Genomic DNA, 23516 nt, shown 5'->3' with positions numbered 1-23516 from the left:
TTTTCAAGTAATTATCGATCAAGTGAATGAAACTATTCATACACCAGTTCACTGGGTAGTTGTTGTTATAGACAATTTCCATCCGAATAATAATGCGAAAACGGTTGAGACGGTACCCGGAAACTTGTCCCCTATATTTTTTTTTACTCTGCCTCTTGCCGTTTTATTCTTTTTTAAACAATGATGGAGAAAATAAAAACCAGCAGAAAAAAATGAAAAAAGAGACCATGGAAGAAAAGATCCGGAAAAAAAGCTTATGGGAAGAAAATCCAGGAAAGAAGGCTAGATCTTAGCGACACTTGATTTTTTTTTTTAATTATGCAAAAATTCGGAGAAATAAAATGTGGACAAGAAGAATGTAATGGAAATATTTCTTGTTATCCCCGGGTTGTAAGTAAAGGTACGCACTCTCACAGCTATCGACCCACCGGGTAGTGAACGGTGGAAGGGAGATGTGTGCTCTCAAATTGATGCATCAGTACATACGTTCAGAGGTAGATCGCCCTTGTCTGACTGATCACTTGTCAGAGCCGATGAATCTAATGATATAATGTTCAAAGGTTTGCATCCTATTTAAATTTCATTTGAATGAACATATGAAAATATTCCCAATGTGTTTGTAATAATCGAAAAGTGAGTGAAAATATTTCCTAATATGAGTGTGGACATCTATATCACACTACACTAATATGAATATTGTGAACGATACTCTTTCCTATAAATTTATTGCAATATGCAAAGTGATGAACTTCTATCAACATTGGTAAGTTGAGATAAACCTTGAGAGAGCTTATTGCTATCAAAATGAAAACGGTTGATCATTAGTTTTCGAAAAATCGTGGAGCAGGTACGTAACGTCAAGGTCAAACAAGTGTTTCATTAATTAATAATTTTTACATTTACAGTTACAGTTGTTGTTCAAATCCAACGCATTCATTAGTCCTTTGAGTATTATTCCCCATAATAGTGTAATTTCCACCAAGTGAAGTAATAAATCAGCACCTTTGAGACAATCGTTCATTCATTTCATTCAAATTATTATGCATGTATTCTTTATGAATATTACGTAAAACAAAACCAATCGAATATGCATACTGACTAACACGATTATATTCTAATAGGACATGATCATATACCGTTGCATTATATTATGTGTATATGATGAATTTTTTGTCCACTCACTGCTATTAATGCTATACCAATGTTTTTTAATCTTTTAATGGAGCATTATTGGAGGCTCGTATGAGTAGTATCGGGTTTGCCTACATTCTAACAGGCTTATTGGGTTTTTCTAATGCAAATCGGAGGCTTGACTGCACTCAATTCTAATAGTATTGAATATTCATTGCTAACGTGTTTAAAATCAGACTTCCGCGTATGTAAAGAGCGCGCGATATGAGATCAAGGCAGGTGTTTGGTAATATTTATGAATGCCTTTCGATCATTAAAACTTTTCTCATCATCATGCAGTATAGTTCAAATCTCCTTTAATTCTTTTAGAGCATGCAGCTCAAGACGGAACACACGGGGGAGTGAGGGATGCATCAAGAGGTGTTACAAAATTTAATAAATCGACACCCCATTGATGAAAAACGAAGAAAAAACATAATCAACTGAGAGAAACGTTGAAATAAATTAGTAAAGCCTCGTGTTGGATTAAGAGTTTAACTATGGGTTCACTACCGAATCTACATGAGCTTGCCATCAGAGGCAAACTCGAGAGTCCAGTGCATAGACCAGCGCCAATTGGTGGTTTTGGACCTGTCAAACTACCACCGCAACCACCTCCATTAGCCCACACTAATCGCCGTGTGAGAAGCAGTGGGCATCATCATGCACTTTGGCATGATAATAATGATGCTATTCTAGAGGTAATAGCATGACTGTAAAAATGCAAATATAAGACATTTTAATATTTCTCAGGCATGTACCCAACACAAGAAGAAGAACAAGAAGAAAAAAAGAAGAAGAAGGAGAAAAAGAAAAAGAAGAAGAAGAACAACAACAAGAACAATGAAAGCTGCATTTCTTCAGAGGATATTGACCGATTGAAGATTAAAACATGATATTGTGAAATATATTTTTCAGCATATGACAACTTATTCACCAATATCGTGTCGTTCGGCCCGAGCATCGGCACTATCCTGTCGTCGGCGTGAATCAATGACCTCGTCAGCGGGTACTTCATCAGTTCGACGTTTAATAGCAGCCGTTCGTACAACTCCATCTGGTCCACGACCCCCTCGGAAAGTTATACTACGCCACTGTGCAGCCCTTTTACTAGGTCACATGACAATATCCGCTGCTAGTCTGCCAATATTTCCACTTCAGGCTGGATTAGGAGCTTTCAATCCCCATCTTGGGCCACTCTTGTTGGCCCTATTATATGCCACAGCTACCATTACCTCGTGTTTCGCCCTAATTGTTGTTCAGAAATTGGGTACAAATCTCATCACCAGTATCAGTCACCTCGTAACTACCATATTTATTGGTACCCACTTATTTCCAAAGTGGTACCTTCTCCTACCAAGTTATGCATTATTTGGAATTTTCGTGACGCCAACATTTATTGCAAGAACGGCCCATGTTAACGCCACTGCTACCAATCTCACTATTGTTTGTGCTGACCCTGAGGATCCTGATGAAAACAGACGAGACTGTATTCTCCGGAGACTCAACAGGGGAATGAAACTTGCTGAGGATATGGGCTTAGCTCTGGGCAAGTTACTCAAAATGAGTCAATTATTTATTTTGACAAATTTATAAATAGAATTTCACAACAAAATTTGTTTTTCTCACTAGGTTGTCTGATAGCAACTGTAATTGTTAAAATGATCGATCCGCCGTTACCAAATCTCCTACAAGAGGATGTCGAAGAAATATGCGGCGCTGAATATTGTCCACAAGAGACATACTTCTACAATGAAACATTATTTTTGCCGACAATGCCAACAAACAGCGCTAAAATACTTATAAGTCTATTACTTGGTTTGGCAATTTTAGCGTTCGGTATTTCTTGTGCGTTTCTCGATTCGCGAATGAAAGAACCAACCAGTGGAAATGAACGTTTGTGTTTATCGACTCATTTAAAATCCATCAAACAATCTTTCCAAGATCCAAAACTACAACTCGCAGCTCCACTTACACTTTTTATTGGTCTCGAACAAGGATTTATTATTGGCGATTTCACAGAAGTAATTCACTATTTACTATTGATTACTGATTGTTTATTGAGAAATAGCCGTAACTATGATAAAATCAAATTTTTTTCAGGCTTATGTTGTATGCGCTCTTGGGGGTGCATCAGCAGTAGCTTTGAGCTTCTTGAGTTTAGCATTACTTCAAGCAGTGGCAGGACTTACACTATCGATGCTTCTACGACATATACGACGCTACTTTGTAGTTGGTGAGTATATAATTTTTGGCAAGAATATATTTAATGAATACATTGACATTGTTATAATTGTTGTTTTTTTTCCAGCTGTTGGATTTGCCTTTCACGCCTGCCTACTACTGGCACTGGTTACTTGGCGACCGGCTGGCGACGATCCAGCATTATTCAACGTCATATCCGCTGCTTGGGGAGTTTGCAATGCTATTTGGGAAACACTCATTTACAGTAAGTGGCCAATAATTAATTTATAATGTTTATTATTATTATTATTATTATTATTATTGTTACGACTATTTTTATTAACTAGATATAATTGGTTAGCATTGCTCCTTGGATTATATCCGGCTTCCTGGCAAGGACGTCTGTCTACCTCACTCTTCTGGAAATGGCTTGGTTTATTCTTGGCTCTTGGCTTGCATGGACTCGTTTGCACTCGACTTCGAGTCTTGGGTCTTGCTAGTATGCTACTTCTGTCAGTGATTCCTTACACATGGCTAGAGATTCGCCTAGCAAAGCGTGGCAAATCTCTAGCGCCTTTATGACCAATTCGCAATCGTCACCCAAACGATGCTCTTTTTATTAGAGACAAACAGCTTACCTATCTACAATGAGATAGGAGGTGGTATTGGCAATGACAATGTAAATCCACACAAATAGTGGATAGTTTTCTCATTTTTTCATTTAAACATTTTTAAGCCTAGAAAATGAGGAAAATTGAATGAGCAAATTATTGATGTGAATAAAAAAAATTAATTACAAAGTATCTCCACAGAAAATAATTTCACATTCTCACATATCAATGATTTCCAATCATATCCTGACCGACAACAGAGGTGGTCTTTCCAATTACAATATGACAATTATTTTATCTCATTAAATGGAATTAAAGAATAAAAGACAATATTATTAAGAATTAAACATTCACATTATTATTGTCAGGTATAATAGTTCACACTCTCCATTATTAACCAATAATAATAATAATAATAATAATAATTTTTATTTGCATCTGTTGATGTCCATGATTTATTGACAAAAGCCATGTGCAATACAAGGAAAAATTTTAAAAATAATGAAATACATGCATTTTTCATACCCGGAATTTTTCATTGACTAAAATATTTGTTTTAAAAAAGTCATAAGATTTGCGTAAAAATCTTCACACGATGATTCTTCTAATCGTTTTCTTTTCTTCTTTATAGAAAAAATAATAATCAAGTCTTTCTAATAACGACTAGATTGATCCAATGGTGAACATTAATGGATCTTGAAAATTCCATCGTTAATATAATAAATTAGTGAAATAACAAAAATATTGAAAATGTTCAACTGATTTCTTGCAGATAAAGACGATTCACATGTAAAACAAAATTACAGATGTTCTTCTTTTTTATTAAAAATAAAATTGATAATATTTTTATTTTCAGTTTTTTCATCGATCGATATCATGTTAATCATCTTACGAGCTATTGGACCGATCCCCCCCCCCCCGACTCGGTCCCTCAGATTATCTCAATTTTCCATTCGATTAAACTTTCCAAGTATATAGGTATATCCAAATTCATTCTATCAACGCAATACTGTTCGATTCGATTAGTGAATAACGAAAAATACTATAAGACAACATGAGATTCAGAAGTTTGATTATTTTGTGATTTTAATAATTACAGCCAGGGAGACAAAAAATTTGGGACATTGAAAATATTTAAAATTTAAATCTCCGCACCCGTCCACTTTACAAAAATTAACTAGAGCTTTGAATTTATCAATTTGGCAATTTTACATGATGCAGTGATCATACGGGTGTGTAATTTCCTTTCGGGGTGGAAAATATTTGACCGGTTCTAAAGCGCCTAGCTATTTCACTCAACAATAAGCGCTTCTCTTTCTTTATTTTCGCAAGAACTCCACGATTCTCTTGTGCTCGACGTGATAAATACGGGAGAACTTCCTTCACTGGTCCATAAGGAATGTATTTATATGCAGAATAACCTGACTGCCCTGAGAAGGGAAAATTAAATTTGTTAATTATTAAATTTACAGAAATAGAGTTGATGGAAAAGAGGAAAAGTGGAATTGATAGTTACCAAGTGGAAACGTCAAATAATCACACATTCCAAGCAGCTGCCCGAAGCATATAACTTTATCCTCTGGTGAAATGCCTATTTCTTTCATTCTATAATAATTTCAATGATTTCAATTATCATCAGGAAAATATTGATATGATGATCAAGTAACAAGATAATATACATTACTTTTCAATAGCAAAACGAACGGTATCTTCATTGTGTGAGGCAACCATAATAGCAATTTTCTTTGGATCCTCCTCCTTATCTTTGTACTGCTTCATTCTCCTCAAACATTCCATTAGTGTTCTGTGATAAGATTCTGTAGTCGCCTCATACGTTGGACATGTTGGGTCTGCATAACCCATGGCTGCTGCTCTAGCGCGTTCCTTCATTAACACAAATGTTACTTGTTGAAATATTAAACCAACGAATTAATTGATGATAATACCTGTTCGATATAAGCCCCTCGAACGAGTTTAGCACCGAAGTAAAAGTTTTGACGCTCAGCCTGCTCAAGGTCAGTCTTCACCTCGTTGAATGCTTCCTTGAGATACGTCTGGTACGTATTGAACACGACTGCCTAAGACAAAATTAGACCACGTTCAGCCATCTCAGTGCTTCCTCAACACCATTTTATTCATTCTCTGCAATAATATTCTTATGACACAAGACCGTCGTTCAATAAAAATTTCATTACCTTCTTTGTATTGTACTTTCGCATCATTTCCAGTGTCAGTCTCGATATCGCTGGCTGAAAGTATGTCTGTTCAGCATCTATCATTATACGTAGATTGAGTTTATCAGCGACCTGAAACATTATTTTCACTCTTTACTATTTGTCTCGCATTAGTTGTGATAAAATTGTTTCATTGCTGCATTGTAACTTACCGTTACAATGCTGTTCAGTCTTCTTATCATATTCCTGAACATTTCTTCTTCTTTAGCTGTCAGTTGCGTCATCAACTTGACCATCTTTCCTGTCTTGATATCCGGTACTTGGAATGTCTCACTCAGCTCGTAATTCTCATCGAGAATTCCACTCCATGGGAACAAATGGATCACACTGTAATAAAATATTCAATTATCAAAATAAACTTGCCGATGACATTGTTAATAAAAGCCAGAAATTATTTCAATCGACGTCAAGTTGTCTCCAACCATAAAAATTAATATAATATTTTCACTCTTATACGTGGAAATTTTTCTTGTAGAACATTGACACATTTTTTATAAAAAAAAAATTCACACAAATATTTAAACTTACCCTTCTTTATCAGATTGAATCTTCTCCAAGAATTTTTGTACCGGCACCGCATCTTTAATATGGGCCTCTTCGAATTTTTTCTTAAAATCATCTGGTTTAGCATGATGTGCTAATACAGCTCCCTCACCACCGACAACATCGGACATGTACTGCCGTGCACGCATTATGACCTCCGACAATTGAAGCTAAAAATATAAATTGGACAATTTTCAATTTTCTGCATTAATTCATTATTTTTATTGAAAAAAAAAAAAATAAAAATAAAAATAAAATAGCAACCAATAACTGCGGTCTCCCCAGAGCCGTTAATTTAATTGCAGTAATTCCAACGCCCATTGATGCACCTAGAAGGTAAATTTTATGAGTAATTGTCAACTGATAAATTAAATCATCTGTAAAAATTAAATTTTCATTACCACCAACAGCCTCCAGACATCTGATGAATATATCCATATTCCTTTCACAAGATGCCTCATTGAGATAGAAATACGTTCTAGCTGATGATACCTTATATCGCCTATCAGCGAATGATTTCTCAACGTGATATTTCTTCAGCGTTCCCTCTTTTTTTTCATCACCTGCCTCCGAGACAGATGCCCTACAATCAAATTATCAACAGATTATATGTTTAAAATTATGTGATGGCATGATCCATTTATAGATTTTACACACTTAAGCTCACGTCTTTCTGCCTCCTCCTGTGATAAATCTTCCTCAACTGAGTAATCGAGAATGGGCTTAACTCCAAATTGACGTAATCGTCCGATTACTGGTTTGATCTTCTCCTCATCCTCGCCGGCCACAAAGTGGCCATAAAACGTCATTTTCATTAATAAAGTGAAGATTCGTTCTCCCAATACTGCTTTGGCAACTTTCATGAACTGGAAATTTAATGAAGTGTTTTTTTTTGTTTTTTTTTTTGTTGTCAAAATTACTGAGCAGTCAAATGAAATAAATATACACAAAGATTCTATTCAACTGAATGTTTAACCACACTATGTATCAAAGTCTCGAAACTCGGTCTATTTTCAAACTGAACAATTGGAAAGCCAAGAGAAATAATTATTCTGTTTAATGGTTAAATTTATTCATTTTTAGCAATCAGTGCACCTTGAAACTAGTGAAATTACTAATACTTCAAGGGTAATGAATTGAATTAGACTTGTGTAGAATGACGCACGAGATGGCGGCATGCATTTTTACTTAAATTTCTAAGCCAAATATTCCGGTTTTATTTTTGTTTCAGGTCAACATGAAATTATTTCACAAGACTGGCTTCTCAAGAAGCCAAACCACAAGGCAACCAGTGAAACCTTACTGATTGACTTTAAATTGCTTCATAGATTGTGGAAGCCCAATAAGCCCATTTAATATATTGGAAACATAGTTAAGAAAAGAATACAATTCATAGTGCAATTTTTCCACAACTGATTGAGCCATGATAAGATTCAATGGATATCTCTCCACGTGTGCAATCATACTTAAACTAAATCGTATTTATTATCAGAATAGATAATAAACCTGGAAGGAATAGTATATGAAAAACTCAACGAAGCGATTACAATCAATCGAGTCTCACATTACTTTCTCATACAGCGGGAAAAAATACATGATATAAAAATTAACACATAAATTTTATCAGTATAAAAAATGAATTTTTAAAAAGGGAAGAACACAGCAAGAACAGGATAAAGAATGAAAAATAACAATTATTAATATGTGGCCCTGAAAGACTTTGAAATTCTATAAAAATGAGGCATTGGGGGGGGGGCAAAGGTCGTCAAAATTACAAAATTCCTAAATTCTAAAAATAATCACTCCTACACGGACCTCCAAAAGACAGAGAGCAATGGATGAGAAAATGAAAAATGAGTACAAGACACGTTGGTTGTTCATTGGATTGCCGGAAAGCAAGACAGCACACAATAACTTGCAACTAGAAACGCCATTAACGTGTACATAGTACACAAGCGTACCAAACGCGCTACAGGATACATATGATTACGCGTACGCCACCAATTTCTCTGCCACATAAGCACACATACATACATACGGAAGCGGCGATGAGGGTTCCACTGATTGGAAAAATATGAATAATAATGATTGGACTCACCTTCATATTGTTTTCAACGACATAGTCGATGGAGCAAATTTGATAAACAATGTATGCCCTAATAAGTTCCATGGTAGTTTTACTTTTGAATGATGCCACTGGATCGTCAAACTTGAGGTCTAGTGGATCGATTTGCCTGCTTACCGGCTGTCCCTCGGACTGACTCGTTGAATATCCACGTTCTTCGACATTTTTCACCAGCTGTACTACACTTTTCGACTCATTCTTTGTCAATCCTGATTCTAAGAACTTTAATAATTTTCTACTTGCACAATAACGCGGCAGTGTTTTCAAAAATGCCATAACTTAACTTTTAGAAATAAATTTCTACGTCAACAAAGCAATAATGTACAAATGGACATACAATCGAACAAGAAAATAATAGTAATAATAATAATAATAATAATAATTTGGTCCGCTTCAAGTTTGTGCAGCAATTAGCTGAGTCGCCGACTTTATTGCTTTATTGCTTTTATAATGGCTTATCAATTATGAAAAATTGATTACGAAGAATAATTGAAGAGGTAGAAGATAATTGTCCTTTTCTTTTACGAGTTATCTTACACCACACCGAACACCTCACGCGGCTGAGTCAGAGATTCCGATTGAAAGAGAGGACAAACCTGAGACTCTTCAAAGTCCTAGGCCGACTTTTACATTGCTAAGGCCAATCGTCAGGGGGGGGGGTATGCACGCCACACGCGCGCGCCCCAATACCACAGTACTTCTTCTTCAATTCTCTGAATTTCAAACGACAAATAATCATTATTTTAGTATTAATTGAAAAATTTATTCCATCATCATTCATTTTTTCTATTAACAGGGTGTCTTTTTGGTTGTTCATTTTTTTTTCTCGACTATAAGTATTTCGGGGTGATCGGGGTACTATGTATGATTTTATAAATGTGAGACGACTACCAATATCTCCTCCGTGATTCACGGTTAAGGATTATTGGCTTCAGTTAGGAGGTGTGTCGGTGTCCTTGAGCGTTCATTGGTCATTATATTAGTGTTGGCAGATATTAATCTCAAACAAAAAGAAAATAAAGCCCCAACGAATTGAAATTTATCTATTTTTTCAAAAATCTCCCATTGATTTTCCTGTTTATTTAATTCGAATTTTTATTCAAACATCGAACAGACATACAGTTAGCAGGTAAATAAATTATCAATTTCCAGATGAAACCAATTCCAATCATTTGGAAATAATTTGGGATAGTTTAGGAATAGAATTTTGTAGTTTAGAAACTAATAATAGTTTTTACTTATAATGAAATACTTTGTCTATGGCGTATAGTTAGCCCCTTGAATCAATACAAAATCATTTGGGAAAGCCAAAAAACCTCGATTTAGCGCTTGGGAATTGATTTTTTATTTTTTAAATTTAATTTTTCCTAATTTCGGCTTGGAACGAACTTCCGAGCTGGTACAACAGATTTCTACCTTGTTTTCCTTCCTTTTCCACACAACTTTCAGGTTATGTCTATTGTTTCTTTTGGAAACAAAAAAAAGTTGTTAACCGCACAGGCCGGGCCTTAAGGGAATTCATGGGGAAGAGGTGAATATATTTTAAAATATATTACGCGAGGGGGTAAAAGTTGCAACAAAAAGTTACTAATCGCGCGCAGGCCGGGCCGTAAGAACAATAAACAGCCCCCCCCCCCTCCACTCCGGCCCATATACGTTAAAAAGCCCTACTGCCACCATCCTCTAGCAAACTGTCCCCCAAAAAATGTTCTCCCGCCGAAAAAAATCCAACTAGAGCGACAATCACAATGTTTTATCAATAACATTAATTAACGAGCTAAAAAAGTTGTTAAAAAAATGAGTGAATTTCGGCTGCACGCTTTGATAACGGAGCTGACAGCCCTCCTGGGTTCCTCGAGTCCCCCGGAAAAATTCGTCAACGACGTGGAGCAGGGAGTTTCTGTACCAGAGAACCTCCCCTCGAAATCTACCCTGAGACAGCTGGAGAAACATGCACAGAACCCCCAACAATTTCTCAACAAGTTTGAGGAGCTCAGAGAGAAGAAAGTGGACAGACTGGGATCATTTATGCAGCTGATACATCTGATATCATCGGACAAGCACCTTAAAGAGTATTTGAGCAAGCACTGTAGGCCAATGGAGCAGAGCAGACTCAGCACCTGGGACAAGATAACAGCTGAGGACCTCCCCCAGATCCAGAAGAACGTGATGAAAGCAGCAGTCGAGGGTGAGAGGAAGCTTATCAAGCAGGCGAATGCACTTAGCAAGAGAGGAGGGGATACCGAACAGGTGAGGCACAACTGGGTGACAGAGAGACCAAGGATATCCTGGGATTTCCATCCAGAGTTTCTGAACCCCTACCAGAAGGTTGTCCCTGCTGTGTCCCAGGAGGCTATTCTACTTTGGGACCTTCTGCACTGCCTCAAGGGGATGAATGGGTCCTACATCGTGTCTGAACCCCTTACTGGACCTTATGATGTCAAGAGCTTTGTCATTTCGTCGGATGTGGGGACTTCTTATAAGCAATTGGCTCAGCAGATACTTCCTCTTGCCAGTTATTACTCCATGACTGTCAGGTTTGTTTCAGGGGGGAAAATATAATGATTGTTTTCATTTCCATGATATGATAATTTATTTTAATAAGAAAGCTCAAGGGACATTGGGAAAATAATTACGACGTTGATTTTATTTTTTGTCATAGTGCATTAATAATAATGATGATTCTTTTTCAAATAGATTTGTAGAGGAAAAAGTTCACGCTGACGATGGCCAAGTGAACCACGCCCTCCGAGGTGCCCTCAGTTGTTTACTCAAGGATTACCTCCTATTCGTCGTACAACTGGAGATGGAGCATCGACGGGGCAAGCTGAACCTCCAGAAGCTCTGGTTTTACATCCAACCAACAATGTCAACCATGTCAATCCTCTCCCAAATCACCTGCACCATCTGCAAGGCCAGAGCACGAGGTGGAAAAGTCCTCTCTCTACTCTACGAGCAAGTCAGCAATATGAGTGGTGAAGCCAAGTGCAAGGAGCTCTGTCTCTTCCTCATTCAGTCAGCCAGTGTTCCCTACATGCAGATCCTCGAGAAGTGGGTTTATAAAGGGGTTATTTGTGACCCCTATCAGGAGTTTCTTGTTGAGGACAACGAGGTTATACAGAGGGAGGACTTACCCATGGACTACTCAGCTGATTACTGGGAGAAACGCTACACCATGAGACCAGAGAGGATTCCAGTATTTCTGAGTGAACATGCTCACACTATTCTCAGGACTGGCAAGTATTTCAATGTCATCAGGCAGTGTGGCAAGACTGTGCAATGGAGGAAACAAGAGCCTCTTGTGTATAGGTGAGATCGAAATGATTTTTTTATTCAAAAATTTCCAAGCTTTTGGCAACATGTTTTTATCCAACATTATTGAAAAAAAAAAAAAATAAATAAAAATTTAAAAATTATTACGAATTTTCACATTCCAGGTACAGGGATCAAAAATATATATTAGCTATCGATGGAGCATATTTAGAGGCAGCCAGAACCCTCCTAGAAGTATTAATTCACGAGAATGATCTCATGGGAAGACTGAAGAGTGTAAAGAACTACTTCCTCCTGGCTCAAGGGGACTTTGTCGTCCAGTTCTTGAACCTCTGCGAAGCAGAACTAAGCAAGAACATGTATGATATTGTCCTACACAGACTCGCTTCCCTCCTGGAAGTCGCCCTGAGGACCTCCACAGCTGATTCAGATCCCTACAAGGATGACCTCAAACCTGAACTTCTGCCCTTCGACCTCGAGTACCAAATGTTCAGAATTCTGTCGATTCAGACAAGCGATGAGAGGGAATACTGTGCCCAGACTGGGAAAACTCTCACTGGAATGGAGGCTTTCTCATTCAATTATGATGTCAAGTGGCCTGTGTCACTCATCATTAATAAGAGGGCTATTGCCTGCTATCAGATGCTCTTCAGGCATCTCTTTTATTGCAAGCATATCGAGAGGCTCCTCTGCAGGGTCTGGATGAGCAATAAAATCGCCAAGACTTTCACCCATGATGTCGCTATGGCGTACAGACAGGCTTTCTCGTTGAGACAGAGAATGCTGGACTGTGTTCAACACTTGGAGTATTATATGATGGTGGAGGTTATTGAACCTAATTGGTTGACTTTTATTAGTAAGATGAGCAAGGTGAGATTTTTTTTCTCAAATATTCATTATGCATTATGAATTGAGTAGGCCAAGTCAACAATTGAATTGAAAACAAATGAGAATTGAGAAATTTTTCATCATTTTGTTTAATTCCACATCAGGTGAGCAACGTCGATGATGTCCTCAGTGTCCACCAGGATCTCCAAGATAGCTACCTGAAGGAGTGCATGTTGACAGATCCTGAATTATTATCCTGCATTACTGGAATTTGTGGGGCTTGCATGCAATTTTGCGACTTCATGCAGGTAACTCACACGAAAATTCTGATAACCAATCTCCTTGCATGGTTTTACAGTTGTGTACATGTTGCCATCAAGAATACTAATATTGTACAGAAATATTCTGACAGCTACTTCAATTATATTTTCACTTCTTTATACTATCTGAATTAATAATATTAAAAATTTGACAAGCGTATGAGCCGATATTACATTGACGCAGAATTGACATCCATGATCGACGAACATCACCAAGAACACTATGAACACGAGGTATTACCAGGAATTTCAAGTTTTTCATGTTAACGTGCATTAGAGATAGAATAGTAGCATCAGAGCTTGCATACAAACATTAGAATAGTTCTATATATTTACTCGCATGTATTTTTACACGATAATAATGATGACATTGAGAATTATAATGAAAAGATTATGCTCATTATTTAGAATTTTTATCCTCGTGTATGTTTGATTCAATCACTAATTCATTGTTATCCTGATGAGTCAGAATGTATTGGTCCTTTGCCTGGTCAGAATGTTTCTTATTACACTAAATTTCCTAATGAATCTCGAATACAACAGGTAAGCATAGCATTATGGAAATGTTTGAATGGATGGAATTGATCGAATTACTGAAATTTTTTCTATTGCTTGTGTTGCATTAAAAACCACAAGCATTGTTCATTCTTACTGACTCTTTTATATATGTATAGGATATATTTTTTTTCAACTATTCAATTGGATATAATACGTACGAAAAAATCTAGTAGAGAAATCGATTCATACGTAGTTGGAATGAAAATATCAAAAATAGAAAATATTCAGTATAAAAAATTAAACTTGCAACTTCTTTGCAAGTTTGAATTGACAAGAAATGAATGGGAATTGTAATAAAATTCTAGTAGAATTTTCTATTAAATTTTTTCGTACTTGAATTATTTGATGGAATTATTAATGAGTAAATTTACTCATCAGGAGCACAAAACAAAGCCCAGCAACACTAGCGGCAGCTTTGAGGAGACAATTGAATCGTTGGATGCCAAATTCACAGAAGTATTAACTCGTTTATTGAACAGAATCTGTGATCTAGGCTGTGACAACAACAATGAGAAGCTATTGAATGTACTATGCAGGTAATACTTCAGTCATTTTATTTCAATCTCTACAAACATTAAAACATTATTAGTAAAACTTATTGAATTAAATGCTCTCGATGAAATTATCATATTGCCTCATTTCAGATTGGACTTTAATTTGTTCTACACTGATATTCTGGTCCGACGGAATGCAGAGAAGACGACTCATCCGCAGGATGTGTCAGGCTGATGAACGATACGAATGAAAATAAACAAATGAAACAAAAAGAAGACAAAAGTAAAAGTTGAAAAAATGGAAAAATGTAATTAAGAAAAATTCTGATCTGCTTATCACTCGTTAACGACGTACAAATCAACGCAATTGCGTCTATTTTTTTGAATGAAGATTAATCTGCACCATTTAATCAGCAGATTATGATCATACTTTTGACGTCATATCAATGCTCTCAAACTTAAAATTGTGTATGATAACAATGATTAAGATTATTTTTTTGAATATGAATAGTTGAATGAATTGAAGCCTCATCAGTTCCTCACCATTCTCCACCTCTGCCCCCTCGAAATCTTCTTCAAACTCCTCTACAAATGATTAAATATCTGATGTAAATGAAAGTGAAATGATGAATTTTTTAAATAAAAGTTTGAGAGAGGGGAGAGTGTAATTAAAACTCTGATCTGCTTATCACTCATTAACAAATGCCACTAAACGCAAATGAGTATATTTTTCTTAATAAAGATTAATCTGGGACAGTCAAAATCTTCAAAGTCAAAGTCGTTAAAACCAAAAGTATTAAATGAAAAATGAGCAACCCCTCAGTTTAAATCCCCTCAGTTTCCTCCTCTGCCCCCCTCGAAACTGCTTTCAAGTTCCCCTCCAGTCTCATTAACCAGCTCCTGATGATCTCCAATTCCGCCATCACCGTCTGATACTCACTGACTTTACTCCTGTTCCTCAGGATATCCCTCGCCCTGTTAACGATCAGAGAATCCATAGTCAACCCCCTGCAGCCTCTCATCTTCCCCGCCTCGACCCCCTGGAACGTGATGTAATTGCCCTTGTAAGGTTTGACCCCGAGTTTGCCAAGCACCAGATGCCTAGAAAACAGCAGCAACCTCCTCCTGACGAATCCCAAAAAATCCACCCCCTTGCTCGGACACGTAGGACACGGACACAAACATGACCTCCTGGAGCTGGAGCTGGAGCTGGAGCTGAACCTGGTGCCCACCGCCACTCTCTCCGCATAGGCGACGAGTTCAGTCCTGGAGATGAGGCCAACGAGCTCGGCCTTGCCGAGGATATCAGCAGTGTCACTTACCGCAAGCCCATTCAAGAGATTAAATAAAACAATGGCAATCAGGAAGACAAAGAGAATGAAGATGGCGTGACTCAACCCCGGTCTAGACACAAAGGGAATGTCCGAGGCATCGAACTCCCCAGTGAGCATGATAATGGTCTTGAAGAGAGCGTGCCCTGGATCCGAGAAATTGTCATCCCCGATGTCCTTGAAGAGAGTGACGAACGCCAGGGCAAAAGCTAGGATCAAGAACGCATAGAGAAAGAGAAACTTGACAAAGTTCCAGGTCACAGTCTTGAACATTTCGATGCCCGTCGACATTTTGGGGTGCTGTCCAATGAGGATGACGAGCTCCCAGGCAGACAGGAGAATAACAAGTGCCCCGACCTGTCGGCCCGCCCCAGCGAGAACCGCAGCTGCCAGAAATATCAGAATCACCTCGAGACAGTTCTCAAAGCTCACGATGTAGTGCTTGGGCGACGATAACAGCTGAAGGACTTCGCGGATCGTCAGACCCACCAGAAAAATGGCTGTGAGGCTCCAGAGGCCGTCCAGCTGTCCTTCGCTCCTCAGAAGAACAATTGTCGACGAGTTGACGCTCACGTCCTCCAGTAGGCTCGTTGGCTTGTAGTTGAGTACGAGAATGTAGCAATTGATGAAAATGTAGAAGAAGACGTAGAAAGCCAAGTTGGCGTAGAGGATGTGTCGTATACTGTGCCACTTGAGGTGGAGGAAGGAGGCGACAATGGGATGCTTGAGGAGATGCTTCAACGAAGAGCTCTTAGATATGTATGACAACGTCTCCATCTCGGCGATGTTGGATGAGTACATCCAACCGTCCGACCGACGCTTGGGGAGGAGAGTTTGGCTGGTCTCCTCGAAACTGCTGGCCACCGAGTGCGCATGCGGCATGAGGCACTTGTAATCGAACTCAATCTCGTAGTCGTCAGTTCTATCACTTTTGCTTCTCAAGCACGAGTCCAGGTGGTCCTCCAGAACTTTCGGGGAGATGTGGGCAATAGGGGGGACACCGAAGGCGTTAGCGTGACCTATAAAGCTGCCGGCCTTCAGGAGGAGCTCCACCGCCTCGGGATCCTCTGCTCTAGCTGCATAGTGCAGGGGACAGTTGCCCTTTTCGTCTTCTATTCGCACTTGCACGTCCGGCTGCTCCAGAAGAAGCCTCAGGCACTTTATCCTCGACTGTTGCTCGACGCCAAACCTGCAGGGCACTCCGAGCTGCTGGCAGGCTATCATCAACACCTCGTTGTCTATTTTAACTCCGCTCCTCAACAAGTCACCGAGAATGTCGTGGTGGCCCCTTCTCACAGCCGCTTCCAGAGCTGCTCGGGGAACGCTGCCTACCTCCCTTATTCGTCGTAGGAGCTCGGTTACAGCTGTCTTGAGGTTTCTCTCGGCTGCTATGACAATCAACTTGTCCTCGCCCTCCAGTCTCCCCGACTGGGTGCCCTCCTCTGCCACGGACTTTAGCTTCTCCAGGAAGTGATGCTCGTCGTTGGCGTCCAGATAGAATCTCAAGGTGTTGAAGTCCACGGGCTTCTCCCCGCCCGGAGGAGGGAGAGACAGATCCGGAAACTTGTCGTTGAGAATTTGCCGGGCCGATCGCTTTCGAAAGTCGCGGAAGGTATCAACGTCCGGGGAAAGTCTCGAGTGATTCAGGATTGTCTCCACCATCTCTCGGTTGGAGGCCGTTGCCGCCGAATGGAGGGCCGTTATCCCCCTGTTGTTCGGCACATTTGGACTGGAATTGTTCTCCAGGAGGACCTTGGCACACTTGAGATGCTTATTTTTCACGGCAAAGTGAAGGGCAGTTTCCCGGCCCACCTCCAAATTCGGGTTCGTCCTTGGATCGTCGAGGAGGGCGAGGATGACGTCATGGTGACCTGATTCCGCGGCGAAGTGGATTGGGGCGCGGTTGTGGGATTCGTTTATACGGTTTGGGGACGCGCCAAAGTCGAGGAGGAGTTTAACAAAGTCCGGGCGACCTTCGCTGCTGGCCACGTCCAGGAGGGTTTTATTGGTGGGGTAGGGGTAGCGGTGATCTATGCTGATGCTGGGAGGGTGCTTCTGCAGGCCCCTCTGCAGGAGACTCTTGAAGACCGCGTAGTGGTTCGCAAGGAGACTGTCTAGGAGGATCTTGTAGAGGCTCGGATTCTCCGTGCGAAGAATGCTCAGTTGGAGGAGTTCCTCATCTTCTGACTCCATTTTTCAACTGGAATTCAAGGTTCAGGGCTTATGGACCGCAAGTCATCAATTTTTATTAAAAACTTTTACTGACAATTCCGCGATTTTATTATTTTGAAAAAAATGAAAAAGAAAAACATTAGAAAATTAGGGCCGAGGAAATTCTATAGGATTTTTCCGCTATTGACCTTTTGTAGTTTTGTAGGAGACATTTTTCAGATGCTAAAAAACATCTGAATAAAATCAGACAAATTTTCATTTTATTATTCTGCCGTTTTCCGGCGAAATTCAGACATTGGTTTTTGCTGTATTGCAATTTTCTCTCACCAATTTGCTCCAAATTTGGATCTGAATAGAGGGAATGGCATTGAAGCGAGATAAAATGACGTGTACATATGGTTTATCTTTAATTGAATTCACGCGTGGGCTGCACACGGCCGTGACAATGATGTCATTCCTGGGGGGAGAGCAGACGTCACGGTTGTGTAGCCATCATCGCCGTCTCCCCATGAAGGTACACCATCAACCACAAAAGCAACAAAGACAGCAAGATGAGACAGTTGAAAACAGGTAAGCGTCATTCACGCCCAAATAAATCGAAATTCCTTATTTTCGTGGAGCGAGGTAATAAAGGGCTCTAGCACAATTAGTTAACTCCGGAAGCTCGGACTTCCTGCTTCGCACGGGTGAATTCTTCCCATTGGGTATATTCTGCCTTCATGAATCCCTCAGTGCGGATAAACCAATTGATTCAAAAATTCAACTTACAACTTGTTGACGCTGTGAGCAATGCAGTTTCGATAAAAATTCCGAGGATAATAACTTAAAACTACTTACGTTTGTCACCCGTTGACAGATGCGAATTACGAATTGATGGTAGAAAAAATTTCACGTTGTGTGAGGCCATTGGTGGTGACCACACACACCAGACTGAACCTGAAGCCACTACAGCGGTCATCATGCCTCCACTTTGTGTCTGTCTCTCTCTCTCTCTCTCTCTCTCTCTCTCTCCTTCTCTTTCGATGTTCCTCTTCTCCACTTGTATGAATGCAGGAGTGGGCGGGGGGGAGGGGGGCATTACGGTTGATCGCTGTGTTTATCTTTCTTTAGTTGTTAACATTATCAACATCTCAACAGAAGGCTTTTTTTTCTCAACCATTTTTTCTAAAATCTTGTCTGAGTCTCCGCGCAAAGCTAACGTAAAAATGTATATTTTTTACATAACGATAACTGGAAGCATTCAACAATTACGTCACGCTTTTTTGGACATTTGAACCCCGCCTGTAAATCCAAATTGAGCGCGAGCGGTCCGAAGGGCGGAAAAATGACGATGCGTGCGCCTATTGTTCGAGAGGGGGTGTGTGCGCATCCTATCAACCGCGGAGGAGACATGCCAGGAGAGTGGGGAGTACCACGCGCTACCAACTGGATCAGTGATTACTTACCGTTCCTGGTTAGACAACCGCCAATACTCACTACTCAACGGTTGCGCGAATCACATTACATATTGTTTTTCGACTATTCGAATTTCACAACTCGTTGAATAATATTGAGAAGGTGAGGTGTTTGATTGAGGACTGCGGGAAACGAACCAAGATATTTTATTGTTGGTTTTGAATTTCGAGGGATCATCTTTCGCTTCGGTAAGTCAAGATATTGTGGCTGCGGTGGCTGAAATTACAAATCGCTCGTGTGTCACTTCGGGGGAAAAATTCTGATTTCTAGCGTTTTTATCTTTTTAGAGGATTTTTTTTCTTTTCAATGAGCAGGATGCGACGGCCAAGTCGCGAATTTGTGCAAGAAAATTCTGGGTTGAGGTTTTTGTATCGTGAATTTTTCGCATTTTAAAAGTGAAATTGTCATTGGATTTTGAAAAAAAAAATATTGTTTGAGTTAATTAAAGTATTCTTTTTTATCACTACATTGAAAATCATTAACACCAAATTATATTATAATTTTATCAAGTTTTTTCAGATTTCTTTAAAAAATTCGACAAATTCCAAAAATTAATAATTTTTTAGTTGTCTAGATGATTTGTTAGGGTGATGTGCCTTTCCATTCAATTTGTTCATAAACCTAATCATAATCCATCGCTTCACTACTACAATAAATTCTGTAATTTTTCCAAGTGATGAGATGTAATTTTTAAAAATACAGCTTAGTCTCACTATTTACATTTTTCAAGTTGTCCAACAGATCTTACAACGAGTCCACGAGTATGTGTGACCTTAGATATTCCTTCGAATAACGATGTAAATACACGTGAAGGTAAAATGTCAAAGATGGAAATGGAGTTGAGTGTGTATTAGTAGCGTAAATGAATCACCGCATAGCCAAGTTTAATTACATTAAAATCCATAAATTCGTAATTATCCCGTTATCTTGATGAAATCATGAAAAATCGATCTGTTAATTCTCCATTGTTGAGGCCTGGTCAATAAACGAATTTTATTAGAGATAATATCTGGCGGAATATGCACTGCGCCCCAACAACTCTGCTTCACTCGAAAAATGAAAGCATTGCCTTTTTAGCTAAATTCTATTTATCCTCTAATTCTTCATTCCCTCGGTCACCCAGGCTTTCATTTCCATTTTGGGATAATGTTATTCCACGTGCAAACCCGTATTTATCGATACCAACATATCCCCGCAATTCATGCTACTTCGTCATTATAGTTAGTAGTTATACATTTATTCCATCTGGAATGATTTTTTTACGTTGAATGCTGGCTATGTGTGCGATGTTTGCCATTTTTGGAGACTCGCGCCAGTTTTCATTTCGACTACATCGTTTAAGCAATTATTTACGGGAGTCAATTTACGAGAAAATATTAGTCATCGGATGGAATAAAAATATGACAAATTTAATTTCTGCACAATTTTTAGCATTGTGGATTATTTGGATGCTTATTTTATTTTAATTCACCGGGGACTATAAATTGAAGATTCTAAAAAAAGTTTGAATTTTCAATAATTTGAATAATGTGAATATGTATTAGGAATTACAATTTTTTGTGAATTTTTCAATTGAATTTAAAAATTCTTGATTTGAAAAAATAATTATTCTAAGCACATACTAAGCACGTAGATTTAACAGAAAAAACCTATTTTACTTTCACTCGGAAATTTCATTGAAGCTCTATTTTTCCGCGGATTATATATTTCCAAGTTTTTCCTTCTCTTTTCATTGAAATCAAACAAAAAAAAAGCTTGAAAAATTTTAGGAGCTGCAGAACTTTCAAATAGAGTCGGCCAAAATCTTATATAAAATTCAACAGAAAACCAATAGAATTTTTTAGCGAATTCGCTAGTTTTTTCTGAGGTGTTTAATTCCTTGTCCCGGGGTGTCTAAGACCAGTTGGCTTTGAATGCCACCTACGACATGTCCTCAGACGTGTGTCAAGTCGCATATCAAGTTTTGATCGAGGTGCCGACGACATTGACACGCACCCAATGTCACCCGATTCTCAACAAAAAAAAACTCAAACAAAGATTAATGGATTTTTTTACAATCCTCCTCTTTCGATTCTGGGGGATTCGAAATACGTAAAGTGGTCTGCGGTCGGTGGGCGATGGCAGAAAAGCCACTCATGGGCATGCTCTTATATGGATGTCTATGACTCGATCTGCACCTCTGACCAGGGATACATTTTCGAGGCCGTCTGTATACGCGCAATTGCACAATTTCATGCCAATGCCCAACAAGATCGCGGTTGTTGTTGGGAACAATGAGGTTTTCTTCGTCAAGAGACGAGAGGATCAAGTTCAGAATAAAACAAGTCCTTGTTATTATATCAACTTCATATGTTGTTAAATATGCAATTAATTCTAGGAAAAAACACTTTAAGACCTAATGAAGACTTCTATGGTTAATAATATTTCTAATAAAATTGTCTTTCGATTTTTTTTTTTGTTCCAAAACGAATAGAATTGTCTAGCGACTTGGCAAGATTTTTCTATGAAATTTTTTCGAGCTATTTTATTTCCAATTTCCAAGAATATCCACTTAATGCAAAAACTTACTTATCACGTGTACCCTCTTTGTCATCGAATTAAATACCCGTGCGTGAGTTGATCCGATATATCCAACGTCCCTGCCAGGAGTCCAATTAATTTTCCCGAATTGGAAATCTCCCCGACCAGTGAATACTAAATATTTCCCCAGAACAAGGAAAAATCGTAAGAACTCATTGGAGACTATCGATCGATCGTTCGTGATCCACTTTCATGCTTTACATTCGACACACATATCGTTTGATGTATATACCTCATACCCGACCTTGTCCCAAGGTCCGCCCTTCTCGCCTCACTTCACTGACATGCAAATAATCTCTTCCAGGAATTTTCGATTGAATTCTGAAATAGGAGAGACATGGGTGGAATGACTCAGAGATCGTGGACCCCGACTAAGCGCAGGGGTCCGATCGCCGCTGAATTTGGAAGTCCTGGACCAGCTTGCGTCACCCTGCCACCACTTATAGGCAAGCACTTGAGATTGTCACTAATTACAGTTATTTAAATCCATTTTTTTACTTTTTTCAGGCAAAACTGTTCCAGATTCTAAAAGAGGAAGAGCCCCTGCATTTTCATTTGGCAGCAGGTGAATATACTAGCTTCTGAACAAAAATATAATGTAGATTTTCAGCATTAACAAAAAAAAAATGAGCTCAGCTGTCTCCAATACCTGTCCTATTAAACAGTCTTGATGAATTCGAAAATATTTGACAATAAAAATATGATATAAAAATAATTTCTCTTTTTATAGACATTCACAAAAAAATGAGAGCCCTGGTCCCGGACCCGGTCAATACAATGTATCCGGACTCAACGCGAAAGGTAAGAATATTTGTCAAATTGTTCACGACTTTTCCCCTAATCAAATTAGGAAGAAAAAAGTCGAAAGATCGTTGAATACCCGAACATTCCAGGGGACTTTCACATCGTCGTTGTATCGATCAAACACGTTTGAACCCTGCAACCATAGTCATACACATCCGTAGGAATGACAGGCACTCGTTAACTCCAGATGCCATCGATATACTTCCCCTTTAAGCTGATGCAAAAAATAACAATACGAGCCAATGTCGGGTTTAATCAGAGTGAAATCTAGAGCCCGAGTCGAATAATTGGACCTGACAAGTTCTACTTAGGTCTTTCCGTTCAGAACTGGATAGGTCTTGGGAAGCCTCTTCCCAAGTGCTTCCGAGACCTTTCTACGTCTGGTTATGTCCCATTTCAGCACTTGTTAGGTGTAAGCAGGACTTGTATTCAGACTTTCCAAATCCTTGCCGGTCCCCGTAATTCTATGGGCCTATATTAAATCTGCGTTCATATCCCTGTTTACTCATGCGTTATTGAAATAAAAAATGCAATTATTGTTTTTTTTTTAATCTCGAAAATCGACATTTCATGAGAGGGTAGAGGGGAGATGCATGTATGTGGAGGCTTGACATTTTTACCCAACAAGGGGAGAAGGTAGCAGAATCTATTCTAGCCACTCTTGTCCCTACGCTTGCATGCATTATCCAAATAAAAAATGAAAATGTTAACAAATCTGACCATTGTTCCAAGTAAAAGCCGAAAATCTGACCCTGTGGCTTTTGAGAGTTCTGAATAGCCCGTCGCTTAAATAGTTGGAATCAACGTTCACCCGGCTAAAAAATTCGATTTTGG

At 38.9% G+C, this 23516-nt stretch overlaps 5 protein-coding genes across 17 annotated transcripts in view; 3 read left to right on the top strand and 2 right to left on the bottom strand.

Moving 5' to 3' along the window:
* The first annotated feature begins 481 nt into the window (after positions 1-481).
* Positions 482-4874, top strand: LOC107043930 (UNC93-like protein). 5 transcript variants are annotated; one of them, XM_015265638.2, is made up of 7 exons: positions 482-763; positions 1501-1871; positions 2089-2719; positions 2803-3194; positions 3274-3406; positions 3482-3619; positions 3716-4874. In XM_015265638.2, the coding sequence occupies exons 2-7, from the start codon at positions 1671-1673 to the stop codon at positions 3934-3936; spliced, it is 1716 nt and encodes a 571-aa protein (XP_015121124.1). In that variant the 5' UTR covers positions 482-763; positions 1501-1670; the 3' UTR covers positions 3937-4874. The 5 variants fall into 5 exon arrangements, with proteins under 5 accessions (XP_015121124.1, XP_015121123.1, XP_015121127.1 ...); XM_015265639.2 differs by lacking the exon at positions 482-763 and adding an exon at positions 830-847; XM_015265637.2 differs by having other exon boundaries at positions 482-1871.
* Positions 4875-4879: 5 nt separating this feature from the next.
* On the bottom strand, positions 4880-9499 carry LOC107043929 (proline dehydrogenase 1, mitochondrial). 2 transcript variants are annotated; one of them, XM_015265636.2, is made up of 11 exons: positions 8841-9499; positions 7400-7608; positions 7144-7325; positions 7007-7071; positions 6728-6912; positions 6352-6526; positions 6161-6271; positions 5912-6043; positions 5650-5849; positions 5482-5570; positions 4880-5395 (listed from the first exon to the last, which is right to left on the bottom strand). In XM_015265636.2, exons 1-11 carry the CDS (start codon positions 9141-9143, stop codon positions 5190-5192), a joined length of 1857 nt encoding a protein of 618 aa, XP_015121122.1. In that variant the 5' UTR covers positions 9144-9499; the 3' UTR covers positions 4880-5189. The 2 variants fall into 2 exon arrangements, with proteins under 2 accessions (XP_015121122.1, XP_028982362.1); XM_029126529.1 differs by having other exon boundaries at positions 7007-7325.
* A 547-nt stretch (positions 9500-10046) lies between these two features.
* On the top strand, positions 10047-14860 carry LOC107043903 (gamma-tubulin complex component 2). Of its 2 annotated transcripts, XM_015265588.1 has the most exons (7): positions 10047-11404; positions 11565-12176; positions 12305-13010; positions 13133-13276; positions 13445-13522; positions 14225-14382; positions 14491-14860. In XM_015265588.1, exons 1-7 carry the CDS (start codon positions 10665-10667, stop codon positions 14573-14575), a joined length of 2523 nt encoding a protein of 840 aa, XP_015121074.1. In that variant the 5' UTR covers positions 10047-10664; the 3' UTR covers positions 14576-14860. The 2 variants fall into 2 exon arrangements, with proteins under 2 accessions (XP_015121074.1, XP_015121075.1); XM_015265589.1 differs by lacking the exon at positions 13445-13522.
* Positions 13447-18767, bottom strand: LOC107043902 (transient receptor potential cation channel protein painless). Its single transcript, XM_015265587.2, has 2 exons — positions 18681-18767; positions 13447-17871 (listed from the first exon to the last, which is right to left on the bottom strand). Exon 2 carries the CDS (start codon positions 17862-17864, stop codon positions 15165-15167), a length of 2700 nt encoding a protein of 899 aa, XP_015121073.1. The 5' UTR covers positions 17865-17871; positions 18681-18767; the 3' UTR covers positions 13447-15164.
* A 528-nt stretch (positions 18768-19295) lies between these two features.
* The window catches only part of LOC107043899 (mucin-1), an 11955-nt gene continuing 7734 nt past the window's right edge, over positions 19296-23516 (top strand). For all 7 annotated transcript variants that reach the window (XM_015265578.1, XM_015265580.1, XM_015265582.1 and 4 more), the window contains exons 1-4: positions 19296-19486; positions 22183-22324; positions 22386-22443; positions 22609-22679. In XM_015265578.1, coding sequence (XP_015121064.1) covers positions 22216-22324; positions 22386-22443; positions 22609-22679 — 238 coding nt within the window. In that variant the 5' untranslated portion in view covers positions 19296-19486; positions 22183-22215. The remainder of the gene's footprint in view (positions 19487-22182; positions 22325-22385; positions 22444-22608; positions 22680-23516) is intronic.

This window comes from Diachasma alloeum, unplaced genomic scaffold (genome assembly GCF_001412515.2).
Source record: "Diachasma alloeum isolate Michigan unplaced genomic scaffold, Dall2.0 Dall_scaffold_00648, whole genome shotgun sequence".
In the NCBI taxonomy this organism is placed as follows: domain Eukaryota; kingdom Metazoa; phylum Arthropoda; class Insecta; order Hymenoptera; family Braconidae; genus Diachasma; species Diachasma alloeum.
Note: the sequence above shows the minus strand (reverse complement) of the source record. Positions and strands in the feature narration are given on the sequence as shown.

Bases quoted from the DNA above. Each gene is read 5' to 3' on its own strand.
- LOC107043929 (XM_029126529.1), bottom strand. From the start codon at position 9,143: ATGGCATTTTTGAAAACACTGCCGCGTTATTGTGCAAGTAGAAAATTA. The intron at 6,913-7,006 runs GTTGCTATTTTA...TTATATTTTTAG, and splicing joins TGGGGAGACCGCAGTTATTG to CTTCAATTGTCGGAGGTCAT. The intron at 6,527-6,727 runs GTAAGTTTAAAT...ATTTTATTACAG, and splicing joins ATTCAATCTGATAAAGAAGG to TGTGATCCATTTGTTCCCAT.
- LOC107043902 (XM_015265587.2), bottom strand. From the start codon at position 17,864: ATGGAGTCAGAAGATGAGGAACTCCTCCAACTGAGCATTCTTCGCACG.
- LOC107043903 (XM_015265588.1), top strand. From the start codon at position 10,665: ATGAGTGAATTTCGGCTGCACGCTTTGATAACGGAGCTGACAGCCCTC. The intron at 12,177-12,304 runs GTGAGATCGAAA...TTCACATTCCAG, and splicing joins CAAGAGCCTCTTGTGTATAG to GTACAGGGATCAAAAATATA. The intron at 13,277-13,444 runs GTAACTCACACG...AAATTTGACAAG, and splicing joins AATTTTGCGACTTCATGCAG to CGTATGAGCCGATATTACAT.
- LOC107043930 (XM_015265638.2), top strand. From the start codon at position 1,671: ATGGGTTCACTACCGAATCTACATGAGCTTGCCATCAGAGGCAAACTC. The intron at 2,720-2,802 runs GCAAGTTACTCA...TTTTCTCACTAG, and splicing joins GGATATGGGCTTAGCTCTGG to GTTGTCTGATAGCAACTGTA. The intron at 3,407-3,481 runs GTGAGTATATAA...TTTTTTTTCCAG, and splicing joins ACGACGCTACTTTGTAGTTG to CTGTTGGATTTGCCTTTCAC.